The sequence below is a fragment of the Ambystoma mexicanum genome, chromosome 10, assembly GCF_040938575.1.
Source record: "Ambystoma mexicanum isolate Mex_15411 chromosome 10, UKY_AmexF1_1, whole genome shotgun sequence".
NCBI lineage: Eukaryota > Metazoa > Chordata > Amphibia > Caudata > Ambystomatidae > Ambystoma > Ambystoma mexicanum.
In genome coordinates, this window is record NC_090932.1 from 960,626,974 (window position 1) to 960,652,750 (window position 25,777).

Below are 25,777 nucleotides of genomic sequence, written 5' to 3' on the forward strand. Positions count from 1 at the left end.
AAGCCATCTTCTACCGTAGACTGTATTAACAATCTCAGTTATGCACAAAAGGGTCACCTATGTTTCTTTTTTAGCCATTTCTTGCATGGGTGTCCTTCGTTAGCCCCTTCTTCTACCATTCTGGGAGTGAAGTCGGTGTGAGTTTTGCCTTTGGCAGGAACCAGTGTGTATCCCCCACCTAGGCTCCAGTGTGTGTGAAGGCAGGAAGCAGGGGAGGAGTTTTACACTCCCATATCCTTTCTCTGCCAGAGTGTATGAATGGAACCAGTTCCCACTGGGGGGCTGCTGTCCCGATTGGACAGCCACCCACCCCCTTCTGTAACCTGCTGGGAGAGTTTGCAGAGGAGTGAATGAAAAATCCAAATAAAAGGTGAGGTAACAGACAGAATGCAAGTCGACGACTGGAACAGAAGATCGGAAGCTAAAAAGACTACCAGAGAAGCTTGCAGACCCTTCTAGTAACGTGAAGTGACCACTGCTGTCCTGACCCCGTTTTCTTATCGACAGAGGAGCTCCAAAGAATCCTTCCCTTTGGCTGGTGGGACCAACCAGCCCCAACACAAATTGCAGATCGAGCCGTCCCCAGAGGTGCCGAGACCTTCCAGGGCTGCATAACGCACACACCAGGGGACCTCCAACCCATTTGCTGTGCAACATCTTTGCAAGGACGAATCCACCCAGAATTTATTGGGCTCCAGTTGTACCTCCAGAGGCATGGTCCCACTCATCTTAGTCCCCCTCACCAGAGTGCACGACTGAAGAATTGAGGAAGTTCGACCAGCCGATAACCGTCCTGGAGCTGATAAAAAGGTGCCAAAACCAAAGAGACATGGGAGATTGAAAAAAGTGTTGCTGGGGATCCTCTCTCGCGACTGCTGCAACAACCCGTTCAGAGTCCTTCCTTTCATCACCAAACCAAGGAATCAGGAGACTGGGTCCGTCACTGCTGCACAAGAGGGAATCCAGCTGCATTTGCTTTTTCTAAACTAAAGGTACTGTGGGGCTAAAGGTAGAACTTCCTGTTAGGGAGACTTCTGCGTTTAGGCTGAATTTCCTAACCTAGTGAGTCCCCCAGCAGCTTTGCTGGATTTTTGGGGTTTATTTTTTCTCCTGCCAAGAGTGAGACTCTTTTACCCTCACTCTTGGACATGACTTGAGTGTTTCTGTGACTTGCTATGTGCTTATGGGCTATTTTTTCCCCATAGGCTATCATTGGTTTTTGAATGTGTGTTACACAGCACCCTCAGTGCAGTAACACAAGGGTGTCATAGTGACCCCCAAACATAGACTCCACACCCTGGGACTGACTACTGTCTCCCTGGGTCTGTAAAGTCACCATTGACTTTACTAGTCTTAACTTAGGAACTTAACCAGTACAAACCATCATACTGTGGAAGTACTGGTAGGGGTAATTAGATTGCCCCTGGGTCTGTTGTCGAGGGGGTATTGTCCCGTCCCCCCTCGCCGAGTTCTGGCTGGTGGCAGTGGATACCACGGAAATATTCCACCGGAATATTTCCCAATGGGATTTCCCATTGATTTTAATGCACCACTTTTTGGTGCAATGTTAAAGATACCGCCGGTTTATTTATTTAATATAAATTCACCGGTTGGGATTTTTTTGCCAGAACCCGCCGCCAAAATGGAGTCTAGGTTCACTTCAGTAACCCTGAACCCGAGTCGAGCCTTTGTTCCACTTTTGGCGGGCTCCTGCACAGAAGCCCTCCAAAGTGGTGCCATTCTGTCTGGGTACCACAGGGGGTGTGGGAGGGGGTTTAGGCACCCTGGACTGAGTTGCCTTGCCAACTCATGTCGCACTCTGGTGTGATTGGCCCAAGTGGTGAGCCGCCCCGCTCACCACTTAGCATGTTTGAGTGACAGCTAGGCTGTATGAATGGGGGTTTGCTGCATAAAAGCAGGGTTTTTGGGACTGGTTCTTCAGAAGTCGCCACAGGACCTAAGAAGCCGAAGAGGGAGAAGCCGAGCCGACCTGCCAAGACGACACCACCGGTGGAGCCCTGCGGAACCGTCTCACCACTTTTCCCAACGACAGAGGAGATCTCCAGCCGGGAGAGTCTTCTTCCCTTGACTGGTGGGGACAACCAGTTTCTGCCTTCTTTTCGCCTCCCCGAAGCATCTCGTGGCTGCCTTGCCTGTGCCAAGCACCCCGGCAACCGGGATACCACTTTTTACCTCAACCACGAAAGAGGGGTAACATCCTTTTAACCAGAAAACTCCACGGCTGGTTTCTTCCCTCGTAGTGCAACGACCTTCAGCTTTCCTCCACGTCGAGATCTTCTCTTCCTCTGGATGACGCCGCGACTTGCACCCACTACCAGGAACAACTGCCACAGCTGGAGGATCCTTTCCATTTTAAAGGTACCGTGTTCCGCCCGGCTTCCCTTGCCACCGATTGTATGGGGTAATTTAGCCCTCGGCTCTCGAACCTGGGTAAGCCTGGGACATCCTAACTAAACTTTTCTAAACTTGGTAAAACCTTTTCTACTCACCTGTAAAGACTTGTGACATTGTGTGATCTTGGACATCTTTTCGCCTGGCTTTCCCTAGAGTGGGCCTGGCAACCGAACTTCCTTGCTCCGCAATAGACTGCCTTTCTAAACTTACTGTGAATCTCTGAAAAGTGTTTTACCTTGCTGTTCATTACTTCTGCCTTTTCCCTCCCTTTTTAACTAACTTGTTGGAGTGCCATCTAACGTTAAGCGCTCACCTCTGTTTGGAAATAAGCGGTGGTAACTTAGACTTGTCCAACAAATAACTAGGATGTACATATAAGTAATAGTGACTGTGTTTTGACTTACTTACCTTTTCTGTGTTAGTGTAATTTATGAGTGTGTCTTTTAAATAAATAATTATATACTTTTACAAGTAGCTCTGGTCAGTGTTTGCTTGTACTACTGTGCCTCTGTACCTATTATGTATGCTCTATATACTGCCTAACTCTTCTTGAGGGAAGTCTGACTGCTCAGCCAAAGCTACCAGGTAAATCTGGGTGGTACAGACTGCTACCAAGTGGGTTTACTGCCAAACACCTGTAGTCTTAAATCTTTTGCAGTGGTCCCAGAGGAAACTGCACAGGTTTCTGCCTAACACTTCCCTTAAGCCGAAGAGTCATTCCATTGTGACTGGAGTGTGTTAGAAGAGGTATGGGTAGACACCCAAACACATGACCCAGTTTAACAGCTTTAGGACTTTAGGGTGTCCTTTGCAGGGTCCCTATAACTTGTTATCTTGCTAAGCATTTTTCTTTAAGTGACTTAAGTATCCAGAGGAACTTTGCCTTTCCAGCTGATAAGAAAATGCAATTACTGTTTCTCCGTAATCACTGCAAGTGCGCAGCACTACTATCAATATGGTAGAACTGTCATTGTCATTCTCTGCAACAACTGTAATCGCAAGCAATTACAATTGAAGCAGTCAGCCTTGAGAAGTATTGTGAATAATTCTAATGGTGTATTGGTTAGTCTAAAAGAATATTTACTTACTGACATGGTTTATATAAAATGAATATATGTTATAACTTTCACTGTGTACGAGTTTCTTTCAACTATTGTACTGACTGAGTTCGGTGTACCTACCTACAGCTGACATGCTCCTAAAATGAGCCTGGCTGCTCTGCCATCCTACCAGATCCTTTGGGTAGTACAGTCCTACACTAAGGGTTGGGGAATGATATAACAAGGGATATTTTTTTTGAGAGAGACTTAACTCCAAGTGGACTTTAGCAAAACTCCCCTAACATTCCTGACTGGAGGTTCACTTCCATAATGCAGCTTGTTGCTTCCAGGTTTGAACTTCCCAGGCCTGCCAAGCGTCTGTCTGCTTCAACTCTCAATGGGTCCTTCCTCCATTTTTATTTCATTCAGCTGGTTCCTCCTCAGCAGATTGTCACAGTCCCTTGTGTCCATTGTGTATTCTTCATGCCTCCTTGGGGCACCTCTTCCCAGTACCTTCTCTACTTGGCAAAGGAGTAGTTTGTATAACTTATCAATTTTCTTCACAGTACTCGTGGAAGTGGACTTGAGGACAGACACTGTCCATTTTAGTAGACCTGGTCTTGAAGTATTGCAATAGCATACACTAGTGCTTTCAGATTGTTTCTCAGCAGACTTTAGGGGTTTCATGGTCTCAAGGGCAAGGTGGTTAGGGATTTCCATCATGGAACAGAACCTTGCCGCTGTGAGGTCCCGCTTTCCACCACCGCTAGGGGAAATGTGTAGCGGGTTCTATGCGATTCCATCAAATTATTTAGATTGCAGGAAAATTCATCCAATTGTTTTATTCTTATGACATTTTGCTGCAAATCTAGGCAGGGAGACCCCTCCCCCCACCCCCGCAACCCTCCTCCAGCCCCCTACCCCAAGCCCCCTCTACTTTGTTCTTAACCTAAGTTCCCCCACCACCCACCACATACATTTGCAGCAAAACGATGAAAAGAAAAAAAGCAATGAATTCTCTTTGGATGGAAAATCCACAGATGGAACCTCCCTATCCCGTGTTGCAGGCTCGGTTAGGTAAGATTTTCATATTCGTGATAAATCTTCGACTGGTCTACCCCAGAACTTTTTTTGCTTGGACTTGGTGATCATTTTCCCTTGTCACTTCCCCGCTCTCCTTGTCAAATCACTCCTTATCTGGGACCCAATCGGCCCTCTGACCAAGCCTCCTCCAGCACTGCCAGCCTCCTTCACGGTCATCCGACAATTAAAGTGTCAGCTGCTGTGTTGGCCTCCACCTTCCTTCCTCTTTACTCCAGCCGACTCTGTCCTTACAAACCTTCATCTTGCCATCACCAACACTCTGGACATTCTTGTCCCCGTCATGAGGGTCCGCCTGAAACCTGCCTCCAAGCCTAACAGTTGGTATGACTCTGATCTAGCTGCTTTGAAACGGAAGTGCAGAGTTGCTGAAAGGAAGTGGCAGACCTCGGGCCACCTACTCCTAAGGCAATGCTGCCTCTTATCCGCTCCAAGAAGAGAGCTCACATCCAGGCTTGTATCGCTGGAGCCTCTAACACAGCTGAACTCTTCAAAATCTTCACGGTACTAGCCAATCCATCTGCAGTCTCCACCCCACCTCTTCCTTCTCAGACCCTCTGTGCCGCACTGGCCACCCATTTCACCTCAGGTCATTCCGACCCCTCTCCATCCCCACACCCTGTACTCCTGCCACCCTTGGCTGCTCTTCCACCCCCTCCCACTCTCAACCTTCTCGCCCATCAAAACGGATGCGATCTTAAGATAATCCGTTCTTAGGTCTCATTCAAACCGGTACCTCCGTGCTCGGCCAGAACCATTAAGGGCAACCTCTCCACCCTTGCTCCGGCTCTTGCCGACTTCTGCAACTACCCCCTAGCATCTGGCTCTTCCCCTCTTCTCACAAGCACTCCCTTGTGCATCCCCTCCTAAAGAAAGTCTTCAGCCGACTCCTCCTGTTCGGCCAACTAGTGCCCCATCTCTACTACACCATCCCTTGGGAAACTCCTGGAGAAGTTGGGGCCATCCCCCCAACTGACCCAACACCGTTACCAGTCATTTGGTCGACAACCAAATGGTCGAAATAGTTTATTTTTTTTAACTTTTTTTGGGGGGGTTCCCTCCCCAACACCCCCCTTTTTATATATTAATTTTTTTTAACCAAACTAAAAAAAATATACAAATAAACAAAAAATTTGACCATTTTTTTCGACCATTTGGTTTCGACCAAATGGTCATTAGATCTTTTTTTTTCGTCCAAATGAGCGGACACCACCCAATACACTCAGCTCGTTGGTTGTTTACATGACCATCAATCTGGATTTCGAGCATCCAGAGGCACAGAAACTGCTCTACTGAACACCTGTGAAGAACTGCTCGCAACTCCTGTTCTCATTCTCCTTGACCCCTCTTCCGCCTTTGAAATGATCAACTATTCTAGCCTCAAAGTGGCTCCACGATACTCTTGGTATCAGACTGGGCACTGTATTGGTTGTCCTTCTCGGACCACCCTTCCAGTGTCCTCCGGGGCTCCTTCACCACTGTCCGCTTGTGTTGTTCCCCAGGGCTCTAGCCTTGGTTTTTAAACATCTACCTTGCATCTCTTGCTCACTTGATCCCTGCCTTCTCTCCCCTTTCCCAGAGTTATGCAGAGAACGCACAACTCTTCTTCAAACTGCCCCTATTCCTCAGACTCTAGCTTCCCTGATTGCTTGTCTGCTATTCGGTCTTGGTGCACCTCCAATGATCTTGGCCTTCATGCCAGTAAGACAGATACTTCCTAGCAGGACACCTGCTCCCAGTCTCCCTCCTGCATTCTGGCTGTCCTCTATGGGCTCACCTGTCCTTCTACTGAGGGCAGAAACCTTGGTGGTCATCTTCAACCTCTCCCTCTCCTTTATTCCTCACATCTTGGACCTTGCCAAGAAGGCCCACTTTAAACTTCACCTCCTTAGTGGTATTCTGCCTTTCCTTACCTTCCCCAAGAAACTCAATGTGTCTAGAGCTCTGATCCTATCCAGGCAAGACTATTGTAAGGAACAAGTTACTTACCTGTAACTGTTCTCAAGCATGGGTCTGGCATGGATTCACATGCTCCTGAATATTCCCCGTCAGGCTGGGAATCCTCGGTAAAGAAAAAAATCAGTATCAGTTTCGTTTCTGATCTGTCTTTCTTAGTAGTAACCAATCACTGATCTCTGGGTCATACTGCCCCCAGCCAATGACTGCCCTCTCCCTAAGCCCCACCTCTGGCAGCCATCCTCAGATTTGGTAGCACACAAAGTAGCAGTATGACCAAGTGAATAGCCGCAGAGGGGTAGGCGGGAGGGTTCGCATGTGAATCCATGCTGGAGAACAGTTACAGGTAAGTAACTTGTTCCTTCTCCAACATGGGGTCTGGCATGGATTCACATGCTCATGAATAGAATACATAGCAGTATACACATGCACAACCACGGGAGTTGGCAAAGGCTCAACATTAAGCATTACATCCAAAACTCAACATTAAGCAATTCTTACCTCCTCACCAGGCTCACCTTAGGCGAACAGGTTGCGCAGCACTGCTTGGCCGACCCTGGACTCCGACCTGGAGTCCCGATCGACGCAGTAGAATCTTGTGAAGGTGTGCATCGACCTCCACGTAGCAGCCCTGCAGATGTCCAGCAGGGGCACACCAGACAGGAACGCCGTGGTAGCAGCGATCGCTCTGGTCGAATGGGCTCTCGGACGGCAGGACAGCGGTCGGTTTGCCAACCGGTGACAGTGCATGATGCAGCCAGAGAGCCATCTGGAAATTGAAGCCTTTGAGAGAGCCTTCCCTTGATTCACAGGTCCAAAGTTCACAAACAGCTGTGATGTCTTCCGAAAACTCTTCGTGCGATCCACGTAGAACTTCAGCGCTCTAGCCACATCCAGCGAGTGCAAAGTGCTCTCGGCCGGCGACGAAGGCGACGGGAAGAAAACATGCAACACCAAGGGCTTGTTGAGGTGGAAGTCCGACGGCACCTTGGGCATAAAGGAGGGGTGCGTCCTCAGCACCCCCCTCGTGTCGTGAAAAGTCAAGTATGGTGGCTTACAAGATAGGGCCTGGATATCTCCCACTCGTCGTGCAGAGGTGATGGCCACAAGAAATGCTGTCTTCCAAGACAGGAACTTAAACGGCGCCAAATGCATAGGCTCGAATGGGGCACCCATGAGCCTGGTCAGCACCACGTTGAGCTCCCACGCCGGGGCAGGGGCCCTCACCGGCGGGAACGATCGGAATAGTCCCTTCATGAATTCCTTCAGCAGACTATGAGACCACAAGGACGCCCGTCCTGTAGTTCTGGTGTATCGGGAAATGTCAGCCAGATGTAGCTTGATGGAGGCGTGAGCCAGTCCAGCTTTGGCTAGGAAAAGTAGGTACAGGAATACTTGAGGGGCCGTAATCCGCAAGAGGGTTAATCTTCTGTGCACGGCACCAGACAGAGAACCTCTTCCACTTACGTCCATAGCATTTGAGAGTTGGACGCCCTGGCTTTTGCAAAAACCTCTCTGCAGTCAGCTGGGATATCGTACCTTCCAAACTCTAGTGTTGCAGGAGCCAAGCCTGCAAGTTCAGCGACTCCGGGTCGTGATGAAGAATGGCGCCTCCTTCTCTGGAGAGAAGATCTGCGTCCATCGCCAGCTTGATAGGTGGGGACGCTGACAAGTCCAGAAGGTCCGGGAACCAGATCTGCCTCGGCCACGCCGGTGCGACGATGATCATCCTGCACCTGGACCTCTTGAGTTGGTTGATGAGACGGAGCGGCAACGGAGGTTACGCGTTCAGGAACAGGCCGTCCCAAGGGAACGAGAAAGCATTGCCCATGCTCCTCGGTTGTGCGAACCTCTGGCACTTGGAGTTCGTCGCGAACAGGTTGATCTGGGGTTTGCCCCTCCGTTGAAAGAGCCGATCCACGTGGTCCTGGCATAGTTCCCACTCGTGGCACGAGCGCAACTCCCTGCTGAGTGAGTCGGGATGGTGTTTTTTATTCCTGCCAGGTGGAAGGGAACCAGCAACATCCCCTGGGCGACGGCCCTGTGCCACAGATCCTGGGCCTCCTTGGATAGGGTTGGGGATCTGGTGCCCCCCTGCTTCCGGATGTAGAACATTGTGGTGGTGTTGTCGGTGAAGATCCTCACCACTTTGTCCTTGAGGGACGGAAGGAACGATTTGAGCGCCCAGAACACGGCTCGTAGCTCCAGGATGTTGATGTGAAGAGACCTCTCCTCTGGGAGCCAGAGGCCTCTTGCCCCCCCCATCCCTCCAGGGAGGTGTCCGTCGTTACCGTCTCCTGATACGCTGGGGCCTGAAAGTCCATGCCTGCCGCGAGGTGCGCACGGGCACCCCACCATAGAATCGCCTGACAGAACTCCTCGTCCAGCGGGATCCTGTCTTCGAAGCTGCCCGCCGCTCGAATCCAGCAGGTGTCGAGGAACTCTTGTAGCGGACGCATCCGAAGTCTGCAAAGGGGCACAAGGTAGATGCATGAGGACATCATCCCGAGGAGGGACTTGATGAACCTCACTCTAGCCACATCCGTGGCCAACAGGCGCTGCACTTTGCCCAAAATGGCCTTCGTCCTTTCTTCCGACGGAGATGCCAATCGCTTCACTGTATCGAGCTTTGCTCCCAGAAACGGTGCCACCTGCGACGGGACCAGATGGGATTTGGGGTAGTTGATGGCGAATCCCAGCTCTGTGAGCAGGCGGATGGTCCTCGCTGTGTGTTCGACAGCGAGTTCTCTTGACCTTGCACGGATTAGCCAGTCGTCCAGGTAGGGGTGGACGTGGATCCCTTGCAGGCGCAGCCACGCTGCCACAGGTGCGAGGCACTTGGTGAACACCCTGGGTGCCGACTTTAATCCGAATGGCAGGGCTCTGAGTTGGTAGCGACGCCCCTGGACTACGAATCCGAAGAACTTTGTGTCCTTTTAGAATAGGGATGTGGAAGTAAGCATCCTCCAGGTCCAGTGACGATAGGAAGTCGCCCTCCTCTAGCTGTCCCAGCACGTGCTGGAGAGTGACCATCCTGAATTTGTGCCTTGATGTACTTGTTCAACCGACGCAGGTCCAGGATGGGGCGCCAACCACCTGTCTTCTTTCTGACGAGCAAGTATCTTGAGTATACTCCGGAGCCTCGGAGCCTCGATGGCATCCTTCCTGAGCATCACCCTTACCTCCAACAGCAGTTGAGGGACGTGATTCTCCTTCCTGGCCACGGGAGGAATGCGAGGGCACTTCTTTTGAAATTCCAGCGAGTGTCTGCGGGCCAGGGTGTCCAGCACCCAACGGTCGGCGATGGACTCCCACACGCTGACGAACTTTGTCAGCCGGCCTCCCACCGGGCTGCTTCGGTGGGGCCCGACGCTACGTCCGGTTCAGTCCTGCTTGGAAGAGGCCTTGCCGCCTTGGCCTTCTTGCCGACGGCGGCAAGACCATCCTTGCTTGCCGTGGCCTCTGTCGGCCTCCTGGGGTGAGGAGCGGGCCGCCTGGCGGTAAGTAGAGGAGCCGCCGCTGGATCCCTTGGAGGCTCCCTGTCTGCCTCCAGAGCTCCGAAAGGGCCGCCGTTGCTGAAGGACTCATAGGGCTTGGGCTATTTCTGTTTCTGTCTTGATGGCCTGGAGGGACTCAGCCACCGTCTTTCCAAACAGGTTGTTGCCGTCGAAAGGCATGTCCAACACTCTGGTCTGGACGTCCTGGCGAAAGTCTGTTGCCTTGAGCCATCGTCGGAGGCAAACCCCGTTGCCCAGTTGGCAAAATCCAGTATTGGCAATGTCCGTTGCCACTGTTATGGCATGATCCGACGCCACCTCTCCTTCCTGCAGAATCTGTAGGGCCTCCGCCCTCTTGTCGTCCAGCAGGAAGTCTAGTAGAGGAGCTATCTTGACCAAAGCTCCCTGTCGTAACGGGCCACAATCGCTAAGGCATTGGCCGCCTTAATCGTAGTCGCCGCCGACATGACTCGTCGTCCCATGGAGTCCAACTTCTTGCCCTCGCTGTCTGGCGGGGAAGTGGACGTTGAAGCCGCTGCACCTGCTGCTTTCTTCTTGGCCGAGACGACAGAGTCCGGCGTGGGCTGGGCCCTGAGGCACAATGGGGCGGCATCGGGGACCCGGTACTTCTCGTACCCGACCCTGTCGTGGAAGGGTTCTTGAGGACAGCCAGCCCTTCGTCCCAGATGTCGTCGAGCAACGGCACCGCGAGGACCGTCTTTCTCTTGGCCTCTCGTCGTTGGTAAAGAAAACCTTCCTTTTTCTGTTCCTCAGGGCAGAGCTGGAAGAGCTTGGATGCCCCGTCTATAATGGCGTGAAAAGAGCCAATTTCATCGGGCGGAGAGGCCCGAGGGAGAGAGGGTGTGGGGGGTGATGACGGGATATCCGTTGTGTCATCGCCGCCGCCGTCCGTCCCCGTATCCGTCGCTGTATCCTCCCGGGGGTCCGGCGAGGGGGATGAGGGGTCCACAGACCTAGCGGGCACGAAGGCCGGAGCGGGGTGGACTCTCCTCGGCTTGTTCGGAGGGCTTCCCAACGGGCCTGGTTCTGGATCCTCCGTCGGGGTCCGTGGTAACCTTGTCCTTCTCAGTACATAAGGATTGGATCGCCAACAAAATGGCCGTCGAGCTATCCTGGGGCTCGGGTAATGGCTGCGACGGACGGGATGGTTGCTCCACTGGGCCCTCGTCGTCGCTATCTTCCATCACATCAGTGGGAACCTCCCCATGGGATCGAACCTTCTCGAACCTCTCGTTGAGGCCTTTCACGGTTTCCACCGGATCCTCCTTGGAAGCTGAATCCGAGTCCGTAATGGCCACCACCCCACCCCTCTTTTTCCGCTGGGGTCTTCACGATGGTCTGGAAAGAGGATTTCCTCCGCGGTGGCAGGGAAACTCTGGGCCCCGAGGCCGCCTCCACTGGCATAGCCTCTGCCGGCTTTGCCAGGGCCACTGCGACAACCTCGATAGAGGCCTTTGCCGTGTGGATCAAGGCCCTCACCACCTTAGGTGCGTCCTGTGCCTTCGCTTTGAGGGGAGGGTCATCGCCTCGCTCCCCCTCGGCTCCCTTCGAGATCGACCGGGGCCTCTCCAGAAGCTTACCCGGGTTCTCGGACTTCCTCTTCGCCGAACCAGAGCGCTGGCTCGTGGTTGATCGTGCCGAGGAAGTCACGCCCTGCCTGGCAGCTGAGGAGCCCAACCTTTCGGCACTCTCGGTGCCCGCGGACTCGCGGTGCTTGGCCTTCTGTTGGGCCCCCGTCACTGGGGCGCCCTCACAGGACTTCGAAGACCGCTCAGACTTTTTCTTCGCCTTCTCACCTGCTGTGCCCTTCTCCAGCCAGGCGGCGAGGCGGGAACGACGATCTTGCTTGGTCCGTTCCGACAGGTTCTTGCAGAATGCACAATCCTCCTCCACGTGCATCTTGTCCTCATGAAGGCAGTAGAGACATCTCGAATGCTCGTCCTCCTTGAAAACAGTTTGCAATCCGCATCCTGGGCAGCTCCTAAACAGCTTGGATCCGGGCGTCGAGCTACCCTTGTCCTGGGCCATGTCCGTTGAGGTAGGCCACAGATCTTCTGGAATCTTCCAAGAAACGTAACTCGACGAAAACTTCACCCTTGAGGGGCGTAGAAGAATTCCGAAACGGGTCCCAGTTATCGGAAGTAGAAACGGTGGAGCTTATAGCTCGATTAACCGCAAAAATTGGAAAATTCTTCTGAAAAAAAGCGAAAACGCAGCAAAAGCTCGAGAGCTAAAACTTGGACGTGTGGTAAAAATCTGAAGATGGCTGCCAGGGGAGAGGCTTAGGTAGAAGGCAGTCATTGGCTGGGGGCAGTATGATCCAGAGATCAGTGATTGGTTACTACTAAGAAAGACAGATCAGAAACGAAACTGATACTGATTTTTTCTTTACCGAGGATTCCCGGCCTGACGGGGAATCTTCATGAGCATGCGAATCCATGCCAGACCCCATGCTGGAGAAGTCCACCTCCCCCTTATACTGGCATCCATAGGGACTAACCAGTGACTTCAAAACAGAAGACCCAGGCCAGGCCAGGAATCAAACAATAGCAAAAAGATGTGGGTGATCTATTGATGCCAATGGAGGGAAAACTAAAAAAGCACACATCTTTCCCAACAATGGTGCAGAAGATTTGGATTTAAATCATGCAGAAACCAACATTTGGAAGCCTGTCACACAATACACAAACCGGCCAACGTTGCTCCAGCCCAAAGTACAGGGAATGAGCACTGGGCCCAGATTACTACGTGGAACTGAACACGTGCTTCGTGAAATGTGGAAGAACTAGGTCTTTATTCCAGAAGAAAAAACATGCATATCTCAATTGACACAAGTCATGTCCAGATTATCAGCAGATAAAGAGGGGAAACAGAAGGAAAGCAATGTAATATGTGCAAGGCCAAAAAAGCCACATATTATTGCTTGCCCGTTTACTCATCTTTGTTTAAAATGCCATGCTCCACAAACGTGCCATTCCCTTCTCAGCAACAATGGTGTTGATATCCCAAGATCAGCTGGAAAAAGCAGGGCAAGGAGCCCTACAACTGGCACAATGCTGGAGTAGTTTCAGTATCCTAAAGCACAGTCCAGCTGAAGGCTCCCAATATGTAATATGCACAAGGAGTTTAAGAGGCAAACTCAGTATTACAAGCAACATGCACACAATAGTTCAGGATATATTAAAACGTACACTTCATTTCTTTTCTCCCAGGCTTTCAGAATCCAACCAGATTTCATAATGGGAGTACCAAGACTCACTGCAACCTAAAAAACACAAATGAATGCAAATAAAAATGGTCAGTGGTGGTATATGCCAACATTGTTTATTCACCAAGGATTGCAAAGTATTGGGCTGCATCCTACATTATCTTGCAAAAGAGACTTGTGTGGTTAGAAGGTGCAGCCTTAGGCGAATTAAATCTTTCTTCAATAACTACTGAAACCCATAAGTAATTGAAAAATATTTCACATCCTGCAATGTATCCTACAGCACTACGTGATGCATAAAAATACTGTTTGGTCTGTAAAGGACAAAACACATTTTCACTGCAATTACTTAAAAAAAAATGAAAAGGTTGAGAAAGGTAATTAATAAATCAGTAGCGAATAAAAATGTAAGGGGTGGCAATTGCGAGGAAGGCTCCAAGGGTACAAATTAGGAGTGTTACACATGTACCTTTCACATAATGCCTGTCCCATTTTAAGTATCTGCAGGAATGGCATTAAGTGCTATAGTGAGGATGCACAAGTCTTATGAAAAAAGTAAATCTAACACCGGCAAGAGCAATACACCTCAAAACTGTTTTCTTACTAAGTAAGCAGTGGCAGGAGTTAGGTGTCACAGGAACACCCATTCTGCAACCTGGTACTCGTGTAGATGAGACTTTACCGAGCACACCATCCGAAATTACAAGTACAGCATTAGTTTTAAAGAATGCAATGCACCCTGAGGAAATAAAGTGACCACCAATCAGGCGGTGGTAAAAAAAGTGTTCCCACTGGCACCGGAAAATGCTCCAATCACTACTATAACCATGGTATCCACACTGAAAGCAGATCTTTGGCAAATGGGGAACACCATATATAAACAATGACTGGTTTGACAACACCAAGTTACCCGGAGCAAACCTATGAGAAATATTGCAAACCAAAGTATTGGGTTTCAGAACCAGCACTTTGTGTGGGAGTTTGAGAATCCAACCCAGTGGACCGGCAAGTGTTTTTCCACACAAAAAGTCAACGCCAATAGCTCACTTAGTAACAAGACCAAGCAATCTACTGCAGTCTTCGGAGATAACAAAGTTACTCACCGTAGTGACTACCTTGCTACTAGTCCACAGTACCCTTTCCTCCATACTTGTGGGACATTCCGTCCTTCGGGACGAGAGCATTTTTGTAAAAAGCATTAAAAAAATTGAATTTGTCCTTTTATTTTTATGCGGGGTACCGTACGTGGCCGTAACCCCACCCTCCTGAGCTCAGCCCCGCGTATCGCCCTTCAGTCCTTCTCCATCGCCAGGTCAGAGACCATTTAAGCAATAATAGAGGATACTTTTTAGAGGGGACAGCGGGCGGGCGTATGGAGCAAAGGGGAACAAGGTAGTCACTACGGTGAGTAACTTTGTTATACTCCTACGTCTCATCCCCTTTCCATACTTAGTTTGAGTGGATGGAAAAAAAACCTTACTGGAATAAGTTCTTAAGAACAGCCTGGCCAAACTGGGCATCAGCCCTGGAGCTCAGGTCCAAGCAGTAATGCTCACAAAAAGCAGATGGGGAAGCCCACATAGCCGCCTTGGCGATGGTTTCCCCAAGTAACCTACTTTTGGAAGGCAACAGCAGACGCTTTGCCACGTACCAGATGAGCATGGATGCCTATTCGGAGTTTGAATGCCCTGGATGCTATAGGCTTTTGAGATGCAGGAGGCAATCCAGAGGGAGATAGTCTCCTTGGAAGCCGGTTTCTTTTTCGGGTCTCCAAATGTGACAAAGAATTGTGAGGAGCCCCTGAGTTCACTTGTTCTGTCGAGGTAAAACTTCAGGGGTCGCCCGAAGTCCAAGTTGTGCAAGACTCTGGCCATCCGATGCCGAATTAGGAAAAAAAAAAGACAGGTAAAGAAATCGATTGGTTCAAATGGAAATCGGTAACCACCTTAGGCAGGAAAGAAGGATGAGTGCAGAGCACAACCTTATCCTTATGGAAGCTGAGGAACGGATGTTCCACAGAAAGCTTGGAGCTCACTTACCCTCCTCGCTGATGTCAATGCGATCAGAAAAGCAACCTTCCAAGAAAGGTATTTGAGATCGGCAGTGGCCATGGGTTCAAATGGTTTATGGCATAACGCGGTGAGGACCACATTCAAATCCCATTTGGGATGAGGAGTGCGCACTGGTGGGAAAAGATGCAGAAGACCCGCAGAATCAGTCAAAGAAAAGTAACAGCTGTCAAAGGACAGGTAAGCCGCAATGGCAGATAAGTAAGTCCAGCAAGACAACACATGAATACCCAAAGCTGCGAGGTGAGACACGAATGATGGAACAGTGTCAACCGTAGCGTGTCTGGGGTCAAGATGTTTAAGCACCAGTGGGAAAAAAAAAAAACAGCCATTTCTTCTTATATTGAGCCCTCGTAGGTTCTGGCCGCTTGGATAATGCGCATATTGTCCCCGGACAAATTAAACTGCGCAAAAGATCTGAATTCAGGCACTAGGCCGCCAAGCTGAACAATTGTGTGGAGGGATGCCACATCTGGTGCTCGCACTGGTGAAGCATGTCGGGAATCAACGGCAATCTGATCGGAGAAGAATCGGCAGATGCTGAAAGTCTACAGCCACAATGTGACTCGGAATGTGTACAGCCAGGAGCCAAACCTTGTGCTAGATGGCCCATTCCGAAATCTGTATAGCTAGGTCCACAAGGAGAGGTGACTTGGTGCCACCTTGCTTGTTGATGTAAAACATCGCCACAGAATGGTCAGTGCTAATACAGACTACCTTGTTCGTGATGGACGGTGGACAGGATTTGAGCGCCAGAACAGCCAGGAGTTGCAGCTAATTGATATGAAACCGCCAGGCTGGCCTGCGCACTATCCTCCATCTTTCCCAGTTCAACCTTTCTCTTCCCCAAGAGAAATTCAAGATGATCACACCTTGCCAAATAAAGTCCTCTCTTCGGAAGGGCGTCTGGCTCAGTGTAGTGGACCTTCAGGACGCATATATTCACATCCTGATATGGAGGACGCATCGGAAATATTGGTGATTCTCCCTGGGAGGGGGAACATTTCCAGTTCTGTGTGCTCCCTTTTGGCGCTGCGTGGCTTTACGAAGATGTCCGTCATTGCAGCTTTCCTCAGGCTGCAGGGCGTTCATGTATACCCAAATGTGGACTATTGGCTCGTACACAGTCCTTGCCCACAGACTGCATTGATCAATCTCCAATCTCTCGTCCAGCTCCTGTTACACCTTAGGCTGTCGGTGAACTGGCGGATGAGACAAGATTCCTCTTCCCACCGGAACCTTGTGCGACCAACCAGATCTATCATTTGGCATTTGGATGACTTGTCGGCAGGGAGACTACCCGTCCCTGGAGAGGAGGCTGATGGACGAGAGAAAAACCGACCACCTTGCCGTTGCGGCTTTCGACGGGGCCCACCAACCGAGGCTTTAGTACGCCAATCCTGAAATCCCCTGAATCCAGAGAAGGACAGAGTCTGGGACCCTGACTGCATAAGGGGCCTTAGCTGGAGCTTTTGTCAGGACCGAAAAAGATTTGGCGATTTGGGTACTCGCTTTCGTCTTTGTGAGTTCCTCATCTGTAGAAGAATGGAACAATTCCTTGCCATCAAAAGGCAGGTCCAGTACTTGGTCTTGCACTTCCTTTGAGAACTAAGTTGCGTGGAGCCACGCCTTGAGGAAGTGTCAACCCGAACATAACGCCTCGAGCAGAGGTTTGCTGCAGCTTCCAATAGATCCCATGCCAACACTTTGGCGTCCCACAAACAGGCTTTAAAGTCGTCCCACCTATTCGCAGGAATACACTCCTGGAAATCGGCTAACTCTTTCCACAGCCTCAGATTGGCTGCTACCAGGATGAGCTTGGTGTTAGCTTGACAAAGTTGGAGCGCCGAATTGGCAAAGACCTTCTTGCCCAAGGAGTCCAGAAGCTTCTCCTCCTTGGAAAGGATTTGGGCTGCTGCCGTGGAAGATGCAGAAGCTGGCTTGGACTGGAGGGTGGCTGCTGTCACCACCGTTGAGGGAGGGAGCGGACAAGCCGATAAGGCCATCAACTCAGAGTCGTGGAGTATCGAGCGTCAATCCTCTTGTTGAGGTGTCGCCCAGGGTGGGGTTTCTACCAAACCTTACGGGCCACAGCCAAGACTTCCTTCTTAAGAAACAGGTCGTGTGCTCCTGAGGTGACAGGGTAAAGGCTCCAGAAAGCGCCCCCTCCTGTGGAGTGGGGGCCTAGGGTTCTGGGATATCAAGCTGGGCCATCATATCCAGGACACGGTCATGGAATGCTCTAACAGAGCGGGGCTTCTCATCGCTATCCTGATCCGATTTAGGGTCATTAAAACGAAGCGGGAACAGAAGACTGGTCCTCCATGCGTACCGCCTCAGGTTTTATAGTGTTGTCCCGCTCTGCCGGTGTCTTCTCTATAGGAGACAACGGGGTAGAGGGAATGGTGGAGGAGGTCCAGTAGGGAGCGGAGGAGGTGGCACCACTGGGACCTGCATAGGAACAGCTGGGGCAGAAGGTGGGACAGGAGGTCCAGGGTAGATTTTCCTGGCATAAATAAAATAAATTTGTACGTCTGAACATCTATATGCATTGGAACCCCTACAGAGCCATTTACAATTCAAAGACAGACATTAAGCTCATGCTCCTGATTTAACCCAAGTTTCAAACATCTAAGTTGGCAAATGATGCATACTTCTGACTGACGCAACCAATTCACGATCTTGAAATGTACAAATTTATTTAATTTATTCCAACAAGGGAAATTGTTCGGATACGGAGATGCTTAATCAATCAATTTTTCCCGACATCTAAAGGTTTGGCTAGAAGGAAGCAGCTGTATGCCATGTTGCACAAATTTTGTTTGGGCACCCTCAAGCTGATTAATCCGTAGCAAATAGTGGCATTATTGAGCCAACATGTTTTGGGCTTGCACCATAACATCTTTGATGTATTCCTGCTGACCTGTTCACGGCAATTCATATTAACCTCCGTATTGAGTTACTTACATCATGTACACAAACACACAGATGTCAAATTACAGTAACAGACTCCTTCGTCAACACGTGACCCATCAGGTGATACCAAGCGGAGATGTATAAATCAAAGGACGTTCCCTGAGACCGGCCTTTGCCAGAGCAGAGTGAGGTCGCATTTGAGGCGGAGTCAGCATTCTCATTAATTCAATTTCAGGTGAGCGCATGTTAACGCTCTGTTCTTTTCCTCTGTTTACTGAGCGCTAGTATTAGTAATTTCCTAATTCTGGTTGGACGGCCGCAATAGTAAAAACCAAGTATTTGATTAATTTTCAGCATGTATTTTTGTGCAAAGACAGAATATTGGGTGTGGACACCCAATTGGTTCAAAAGCCACACCTAGGTAAGCACAAACAGCACTGGTAGTGCAGTTTACGCGAATTGCATGGTACAAATAACACATTCAACCACACAATGCTCGGTAACACAGGAGTAGAGGCATGTCGTTTCTAATAGATTCGTAGTGGCAAAGCTGATTTGACTAACCAGGAAGGCCTGAAAACCAATACTATTTGCAGAGTCTCATCTTATCACACCAGTCAATATCATTGTGAACACAGTCAGGAGAAACACTAAGAAATAAGTAAGCAGAACAGCAGGAGCATGCAATTACAAATCCACAGTCACTAACCAGATACACGTTCTTTGAAACTAAATGTGTATGACACTTACTGGGGTTGTTGCACTTAGCAGTGAGGAAATCCAAACAGAGAAACCATTCAAACGCCAGAGTTTGGATTGTTCTATAGTGATAATGTTGAAAAACAATGTTGGAAGTCAAAATGTCGAAATGTTTTTTTTCCCCCCGAATTCCTTTTTCTTTGTTTTTTTGTTTGAAATGGGTAGGGTCCCCCCCCCCCCACCAAACCCCCTTTTTTAAATTGTTTTTCTGTTTTAACCTTTTTTTTACTTGCAGAACTAAAAAAAAAAGTAAATAAAAAAAGAAAGTTTTCGAAAAAATGGACATTTTTTCAACATTTTTGTAATTCGACGTGTTTGACATAACTGCACACAGTTTGGATTGACAGCATTACATTACTAGCATCGCACACGGACACTGTGTGCCATCACCTATGAGACCACGAAATAGGTAATTCACAATTGTTCACTGTTAATCAGTGCTTTTTCTACAATTACATGCATCTGTATACGGTCAGTCTAGAGGATTCATCCAGAAAGCCTCATTGCATATTGATTCACTATTTAATTCTACGTTTGAATTCATGAATCTAATTTATTCTGCAGAGGCAGGTTAAGAGCACCAGACATTTTCTTTTCCATCTGCTAGAGGGTGCCCAAAAGTCTTAAATTGAATCCAAGTTGATCCGTAATGAATGTGGAGTGGGTTTCACTGAAATAGTGAAAACTAGACGTTAAATTGGTAATGCAAACATGATACAGATGTGGAATGAATATCAGTTATACGACATGGATGTTAAAGCAATTCGCTAAAACAATTTCTTCTTTTTTCTTCTCACCTTTGTTTTGTCCTCTCCACCTCTACTATGTTTCACAGTAACATTATTTCACAAGATCAAGTTTTTGGACATTTTAGTTGCGTTCAATGAATGTATAAAGTGTAATGGAGGTTAATTTTAAATTTTGTCCTGACGACCCCACGGGTCCAAACACGTGTCGGCAACAGTGGGCCCGGTCTTTAGGTAATGTACATACAAGCTTTTGATATCCAAGCAACCTATGTGGCTATAGTGTGCCTGAGTTTCAGGCAATGCTAAACTGTGTATCTGATACTTAAGAGGCCCATGTACAAGCTCTTTGGATTACAGACAATAGTGTGCCCGGTCTTTAGGCGATGTGAATACATGTACTTCATATGACAATCAAGGTGGCTACAGTGCGCCTGCTTTTCAGGCATTCGAAACAGTGCATCTGATACCTAAGAGATCTATGTTGAAGATCTTGGATTACTAAGTAACAATGTGCCTGACTCGCAGGCTTAGAATAGTGTTTGACATTTTAGACAACTATGCACAGGTTTCTTGTGGTCTATAACTATTGGATGTAAATCGATGCCCATTGTTACTCTTACTGTATCCAATCAGTATTAACATTTGCCGATTGAACTTTTTCAGTAAAATAACCCTCAACACTGTTAAACAGGCGATTTATACACATTGGTGGGTTGTGTGCCTTCTTGTTCTTGTAATTCTAAGTGCAGAGCGTGGACGAGGGTAACAGATTTCTCATCCATTTACTTAGAGGTGGGTTGGGGTTACTCACCACTGCTACCTGTCTCGCAGCCTTACACTTCTTAAGTATCAGTGTCAATCCAAACTAAGGTTGGCCTATAGCACACCAGTACCTAGATACCCCATCTCTCACTTAATCTGACGTCTTAACAGCACAGGGAAAATTCCTGCATTGTCCCCGTACCAAGAGGGGCAGGCGTCCATGCAACTAGGAAGTCCAGCTGAAGAAGAAAGCAAACAAAATGTAGCACATAACTCTTCCAAGCAATGCCACAGCAAGGATTGAAAACAGGACTTCATACTGGTTTGCTCGACTACTTCAAAAGGAGGGAGGCACAAAGTTTAGGTTGGCTCAGTCAATAAAGCAGAGCTACACATTAGGTACGTTTGTTTTGCCAATGTTGGAGGAGGGAACAGTCCTACGGTGTTACACTGGTGTTCCTTCAGATACTTGGAATCCATGGCCAACTCTGCAAAATGGTAAGAGATTCTGTCCTAGCCTAAATTCAAGCTTTATGGGGTGGGAGGCAGCACCCTCCCCCCCATCCCCCACGGTAGGGACATGCAACATTCAAATAGGTAGGGGATGTCTAATTGTGTACAGCCAGCTACCACTCATGTCCCCACGCAAGAGGTCAAGACATCAACCTGGTTAGAATGTGGAGGGGGCCTGGACAGCTCCACTTCAACTTCCCTGCCAGTACTGGTCCTACCAGGTACCAAGGACACACTCCCAGCCTTCTTAACCAGCATAATCAAACAATGAAAATGGACTGGCGGATCAGGCAATTATTTGAATGGTAATGCACTTCGTCTTCCAGACACTATTTGGACCCTGGTAAATGGGGCAAACGTTTCAGTGCAGGGTAACTGTGCTCATTGTTTACACATCACCTTACAGTGAAGTGCAGTGGGCATAATGTGTATCCTTTCGTTCCTTTTGGTAACTTTGTTGACTTGCATGATATGTTCATGACTGGCAGTTGGCAGCAGATATTTATGTACTATGTTTTACATTCTAGCGCGCTCCTGCATTATACCACCCAATGCCTTTTAGGAGTACCATTTACTTTAAAATGCAGTGCCACAAGGTTTCGCCTGTCCTTTGTCATTTCACCTTTTGGCCTCCTTCTTGCACTCAAGGACGGATTTGCCACATATCCTAAGCTCTTTCCCAGGCAAAGCCTCCACTTTGTCCAGGCAGCGGTTTGGGTTTGTGGGTGTTGGGATGGACTGGTCCCAGTCTCCATCCTGGTCAAGTGTGTCTGTGGTGGCCTGAGGTGGACCACGATTTGACCGTTCCTGCCAGTTTGAATGGTGCTCGGGCGAGACTATCTCAAATTTGCGATAAGATGACTACTCCTGAAGCAATTCTTCCAATCGTCTTTGAAGTAAAGACACCTACAAAGAGACATATTCCAGCTTAAGACCTAAAGCCGATCACTGTAGCCATCCAGCAGTGAAGAATCAAGGGTATTTGTACATTCTGTCCAAGGTGGGGGGGGCCGCCAATATTTATTCGCCATTTCTTTCGTGGTTGTCCTCGTTAGCCCTTCTACCATTCTGAGAGTGTCTGTGTTTAAGTTTTGCTTTTGGCAGGAACCCTTGGGTGTCACAGCTACCCACCCCTTTCTGTAAACTGCTGGAAGAGTTTGCAAAGGAGTGAATGGGAAATCTGAATAAAAAGGTGACGTTCCTAAGGCAGATGGACCACTCTAACAGAAGATCTGAAGATGACCAGAGCCTCCGGCAGACCCTTCAGTAACCGTGAAGTGACAGTTTTCTCATCAACAGAGGAGCTCCGAAGACCACCATTCTTTCCCTTTGGCTGGTGGGACCAACCAGCCCCAAGAGTAACTGCAGCTCGAGCCATCCCCAGAGGTCCTGTGACCTTCCAGGGCTGCAAACGGTGAATACAATGGGACCTCCAAACTATACACAGTGCAACATCTTTGCATTGACAAATACACCCAAAACTTTGGCGAGCTCCAGTTGGACCTCCAGAAGCATGATCCCACTCATCCAAGTCACCTCACCAGAGTGCAGGACTGAAGAACGAAGACCAAATTGAGCGATAACAGTTTTGTTGGCGCTGAGAAAAAGGCGCCAAAACCACAGACCGAAATGGAAGACTGAAGAAATCCTTGGAAAGGGTCCTCTCTCACTACTGCTGCTGCGACATCCCATTCAGAATCCTTCCTTTCGTCACCAGACCAAGGAATCGGGAGACCAGGTCAGTCGCTGCCGCACAGGAAAGAACCATCTGCATTTACTTCTAAACTACTGCGGGGCTCAAGGTAGATGTTCGGCACGATTGCATGTAGTAACCCTGTGGGAGACTACAACAACCTTGTCCTCTTGGCAATAGTTAACCCAACCTTTGGTATAGGCCTGTCGGGCTTATCTCAAGAGGGGTCAATGTGAGCTCTAGGGTTGAAACAGTTTTTTTTTTACAGTGACAAGTATTCAAATAACACTTATACTCAAGGTGTCTTGATTAAATAGTTATTAATTTGTCAGTTTAAATAAACCTTTAGAAGGAAGCAATTGGCAACAATAATAATAATCTTCAAAATACACTCCTTCAGTTCAATACAGTAAGTAGATGCCCTTTTGGGATGGCACGCAGATTCCTACACCCTCAGGTGACTTCAAAAGCCAGCACACTGAATTGGTAACACTGAAGTTAAAGCAAAAAGGAAAAGGGTGAATAGGAAACAAGTTTCTCAAACAGGTAAGCACTTTTGAACCCCCCTAATGCACTGTGGTGTTAACCCTTTCCCAGCTATAAGTATGTATGCCTTTGTGGAGGGACAGTTAAAACACAAAGTCAGAGGTTAGTGTCTTCAGGGAGCCAGGACAGCCAATGTCAATTGAGCAAAGTCTAGGAGTACTCAGGCGCTTTTTGAAGGCAAGTAAAAAGTCTTGCACAATGTTAGAGAGTTCTTGTTGAGAAAGAAATCACAGTTGGGCCACAGGCTGGGAGGCTTGTGAAGGGAAAGCTGCAAGCAACTCTGCAAAAGGCAGCCAATGCAAGTCTCAACTGAGAACAAGCAAGCCACACAACAAGAGGCAAGTACCCCTTAATTCACAGTACCTAAGGTCTGAAGAAATGGTTCCAGCTGGCTTCTGTTGTAATCTGGCAGATCCTGTTGTTCCTGGGCCTCAGTCGTGGTGACAAGGGAGGACTTTTGGGGACTCCTGCACTAGGATTCGAAGGTCAGCAACAGCAATGGACAAAGTTCAGATCAGCGGCACTTCGCAGTTTCAGGTATTCGCAAACACCACTGTGGTTCTCTGAAACCTTGTGGGCTTTCCTCGCTTCTGGAGGTCCACCATTCTGTTGAGGTGGCTCAGGCTTGGTTAGTCGTACTTCGAGGGAGTCCAGAGGATCTTCGTGGAGCTCGCATCCGACTTTAAAACGATGCTCTATTCTGGTGTTCCTGTCCCCTGGCACTCTGTTCCTGCAGCAGCAATGGTAGTACAACCAGCATAGAGAGGGGTTCCAGTAAGAGTTCGCCTTGGGGCCGATTGGTCCCACCAACCCAAGGGGAGAAGTCGTCCTTCCAGGGATTCTATCGTCTATCAGAATTCGGAGCTCCAGCAAAGCAGCAGGGCTTCACCGGGCAAACCAACGGTCCAGGAGTTACAGAAAGCTTCTCTTCCAAGTCTTCTTTGTTTTCCTTCGTCCAGTCGTCGACTGCCTTCCAAGCAAAAGACCTCGCCTTTTATGCAGGTTTCTCCCATTCATTTGCAGCATGTCACTCACACATCTAGGACAGCCAGCCGGCCAATCACCTTTGGGTGCATTCCTATAACAAAGGAGACTAAGCACACTTCCTGCTCTGCCGGACATGCTGAACCCCGCCAAAGACAAAACGAACAAAGGGACCAAAACTGGTTTGGCGCGCATAGTAAATCTCAAGAAAGACCTTTTCAACAAGAAATGGCAAAAAAACAGACCGGGGCCATTTTGACAAAATGGGCATCCATGGGTGCAATACTGCAGCTGAGGAGTCAGCCTGCAGTAAAAACGCACAATGGTAGGAAAAACAAACCACTGCCACCATTATAGAAAGGGTAACAAAAATGTTACATTAGAAAGTAAACAAAGGGGATACCAAGTAACCCCTCCAGCACTCTATGCAAGATAGTGTGTGCTGGGTCTACACAGTTACAAAGTTAAGTAAAATTTCACTTTACATGCTGTTGGAAACAGTGGTTTATTCCAAGAGAAGGTATTTAAACCTTTGACAAATCCAAAAGGACTTGTCGCTAACACTGCACTGAAGGTGCTGTGTTTCACAAAGTAAAAAGATGATGCCTATGGAGTTTGTCAGACTCCAAAACCAAAAGTAAGTGTTCAAATCAAAGAAAAATACAAGAGTGGGAAAAAAGGTCTCTCTCCAGCATTAAAATGGAAAGTCCTAAAGTCCAGCAAACGAGCTGTGGGGTCTCTAAGGTAGAAGGGAATTAGCACATTTCTGAGAATTCTCCCTAACAGTAGAAGTTGCCTCAAGCCGAATATCGGCTCCAGGGCGACTGGAGTGTGTTGCAAGGTGTTTGGTTGACCACCCATTCCTCTGAGCAAGGCTTCCCAACTTGTGTCCTTTTAAGGATTTGTTATCTTAAAGTATTCTACTTAAGTGACTACAGTATCCTGAGGATCTTTGCCTTTTCTGCTGCATAATGTTTGTTCCACTCCTACACCGACTTTGATGAACTCTTGAATAGTTAGGGATTGGACTACAAAAGCATTAAAAACTTTGAAGTGTTGCTATAAAGTAATTATCACTAAAGTGTTTAATAACCTTCCTTTTCCTTCCTACAGACTGTCTGATGTGACTTTACTAAGTTAATGAACCTATCATTTCTCTGTAACAAATGCACAGCACTACAAGTAATAAGGTAGAACTGTCATTTGTGTCATTTTCTGTAACGACTGGAAGCACGAGCAACTACCATTGAAGCAGTCACCCATGAAAAATATTGCAAATAATTCCTATGTGCATTAGTTTAAAAGAAAAGAGTATTTACTTACATGCCTTGTGTATATAAAAAAAATGTATTTTGTATTTTTTATTATAACTGTGTGTAATAGTTTGTTTGGAGTTTGAATTGCTCACATCCTCCTAAAATGAGCCTGGCTGCTCTGCATTCTAGCATATCGTTTGGGTTGTACAGATTTATATTAAGAGTTGGGGACCTGTATACCAGGGGATAGGTTTTATAGAGTCATACCTCAAGTGAACTTTAGGAAAACTCC

At 48.4% G+C, this 25,777-nt stretch overlaps 1 protein-coding gene across 6 annotated transcripts in view; it reads right to left on the reverse strand.

The window, feature by feature from the left end:
* ECT2 (epithelial cell transforming 2) overlaps nucleotides 1-25,777 on the reverse strand; it is a 1,267,500-nt gene that overhangs the window by 985,908 nt on the left and 255,815 nt on the right. For all 6 annotated transcript variants that reach the window (XM_069618731.1, XM_069618732.1, XM_069618729.1 and 3 more), the window contains one exon: nucleotides 13,222-13,295. In XM_069618731.1, coding sequence (XP_069474832.1) covers nucleotides 13,222-13,295 — 74 coding nt within the window. The remainder of the gene's footprint in view (nucleotides 1-13,221; nucleotides 13,296-25,777) is intronic.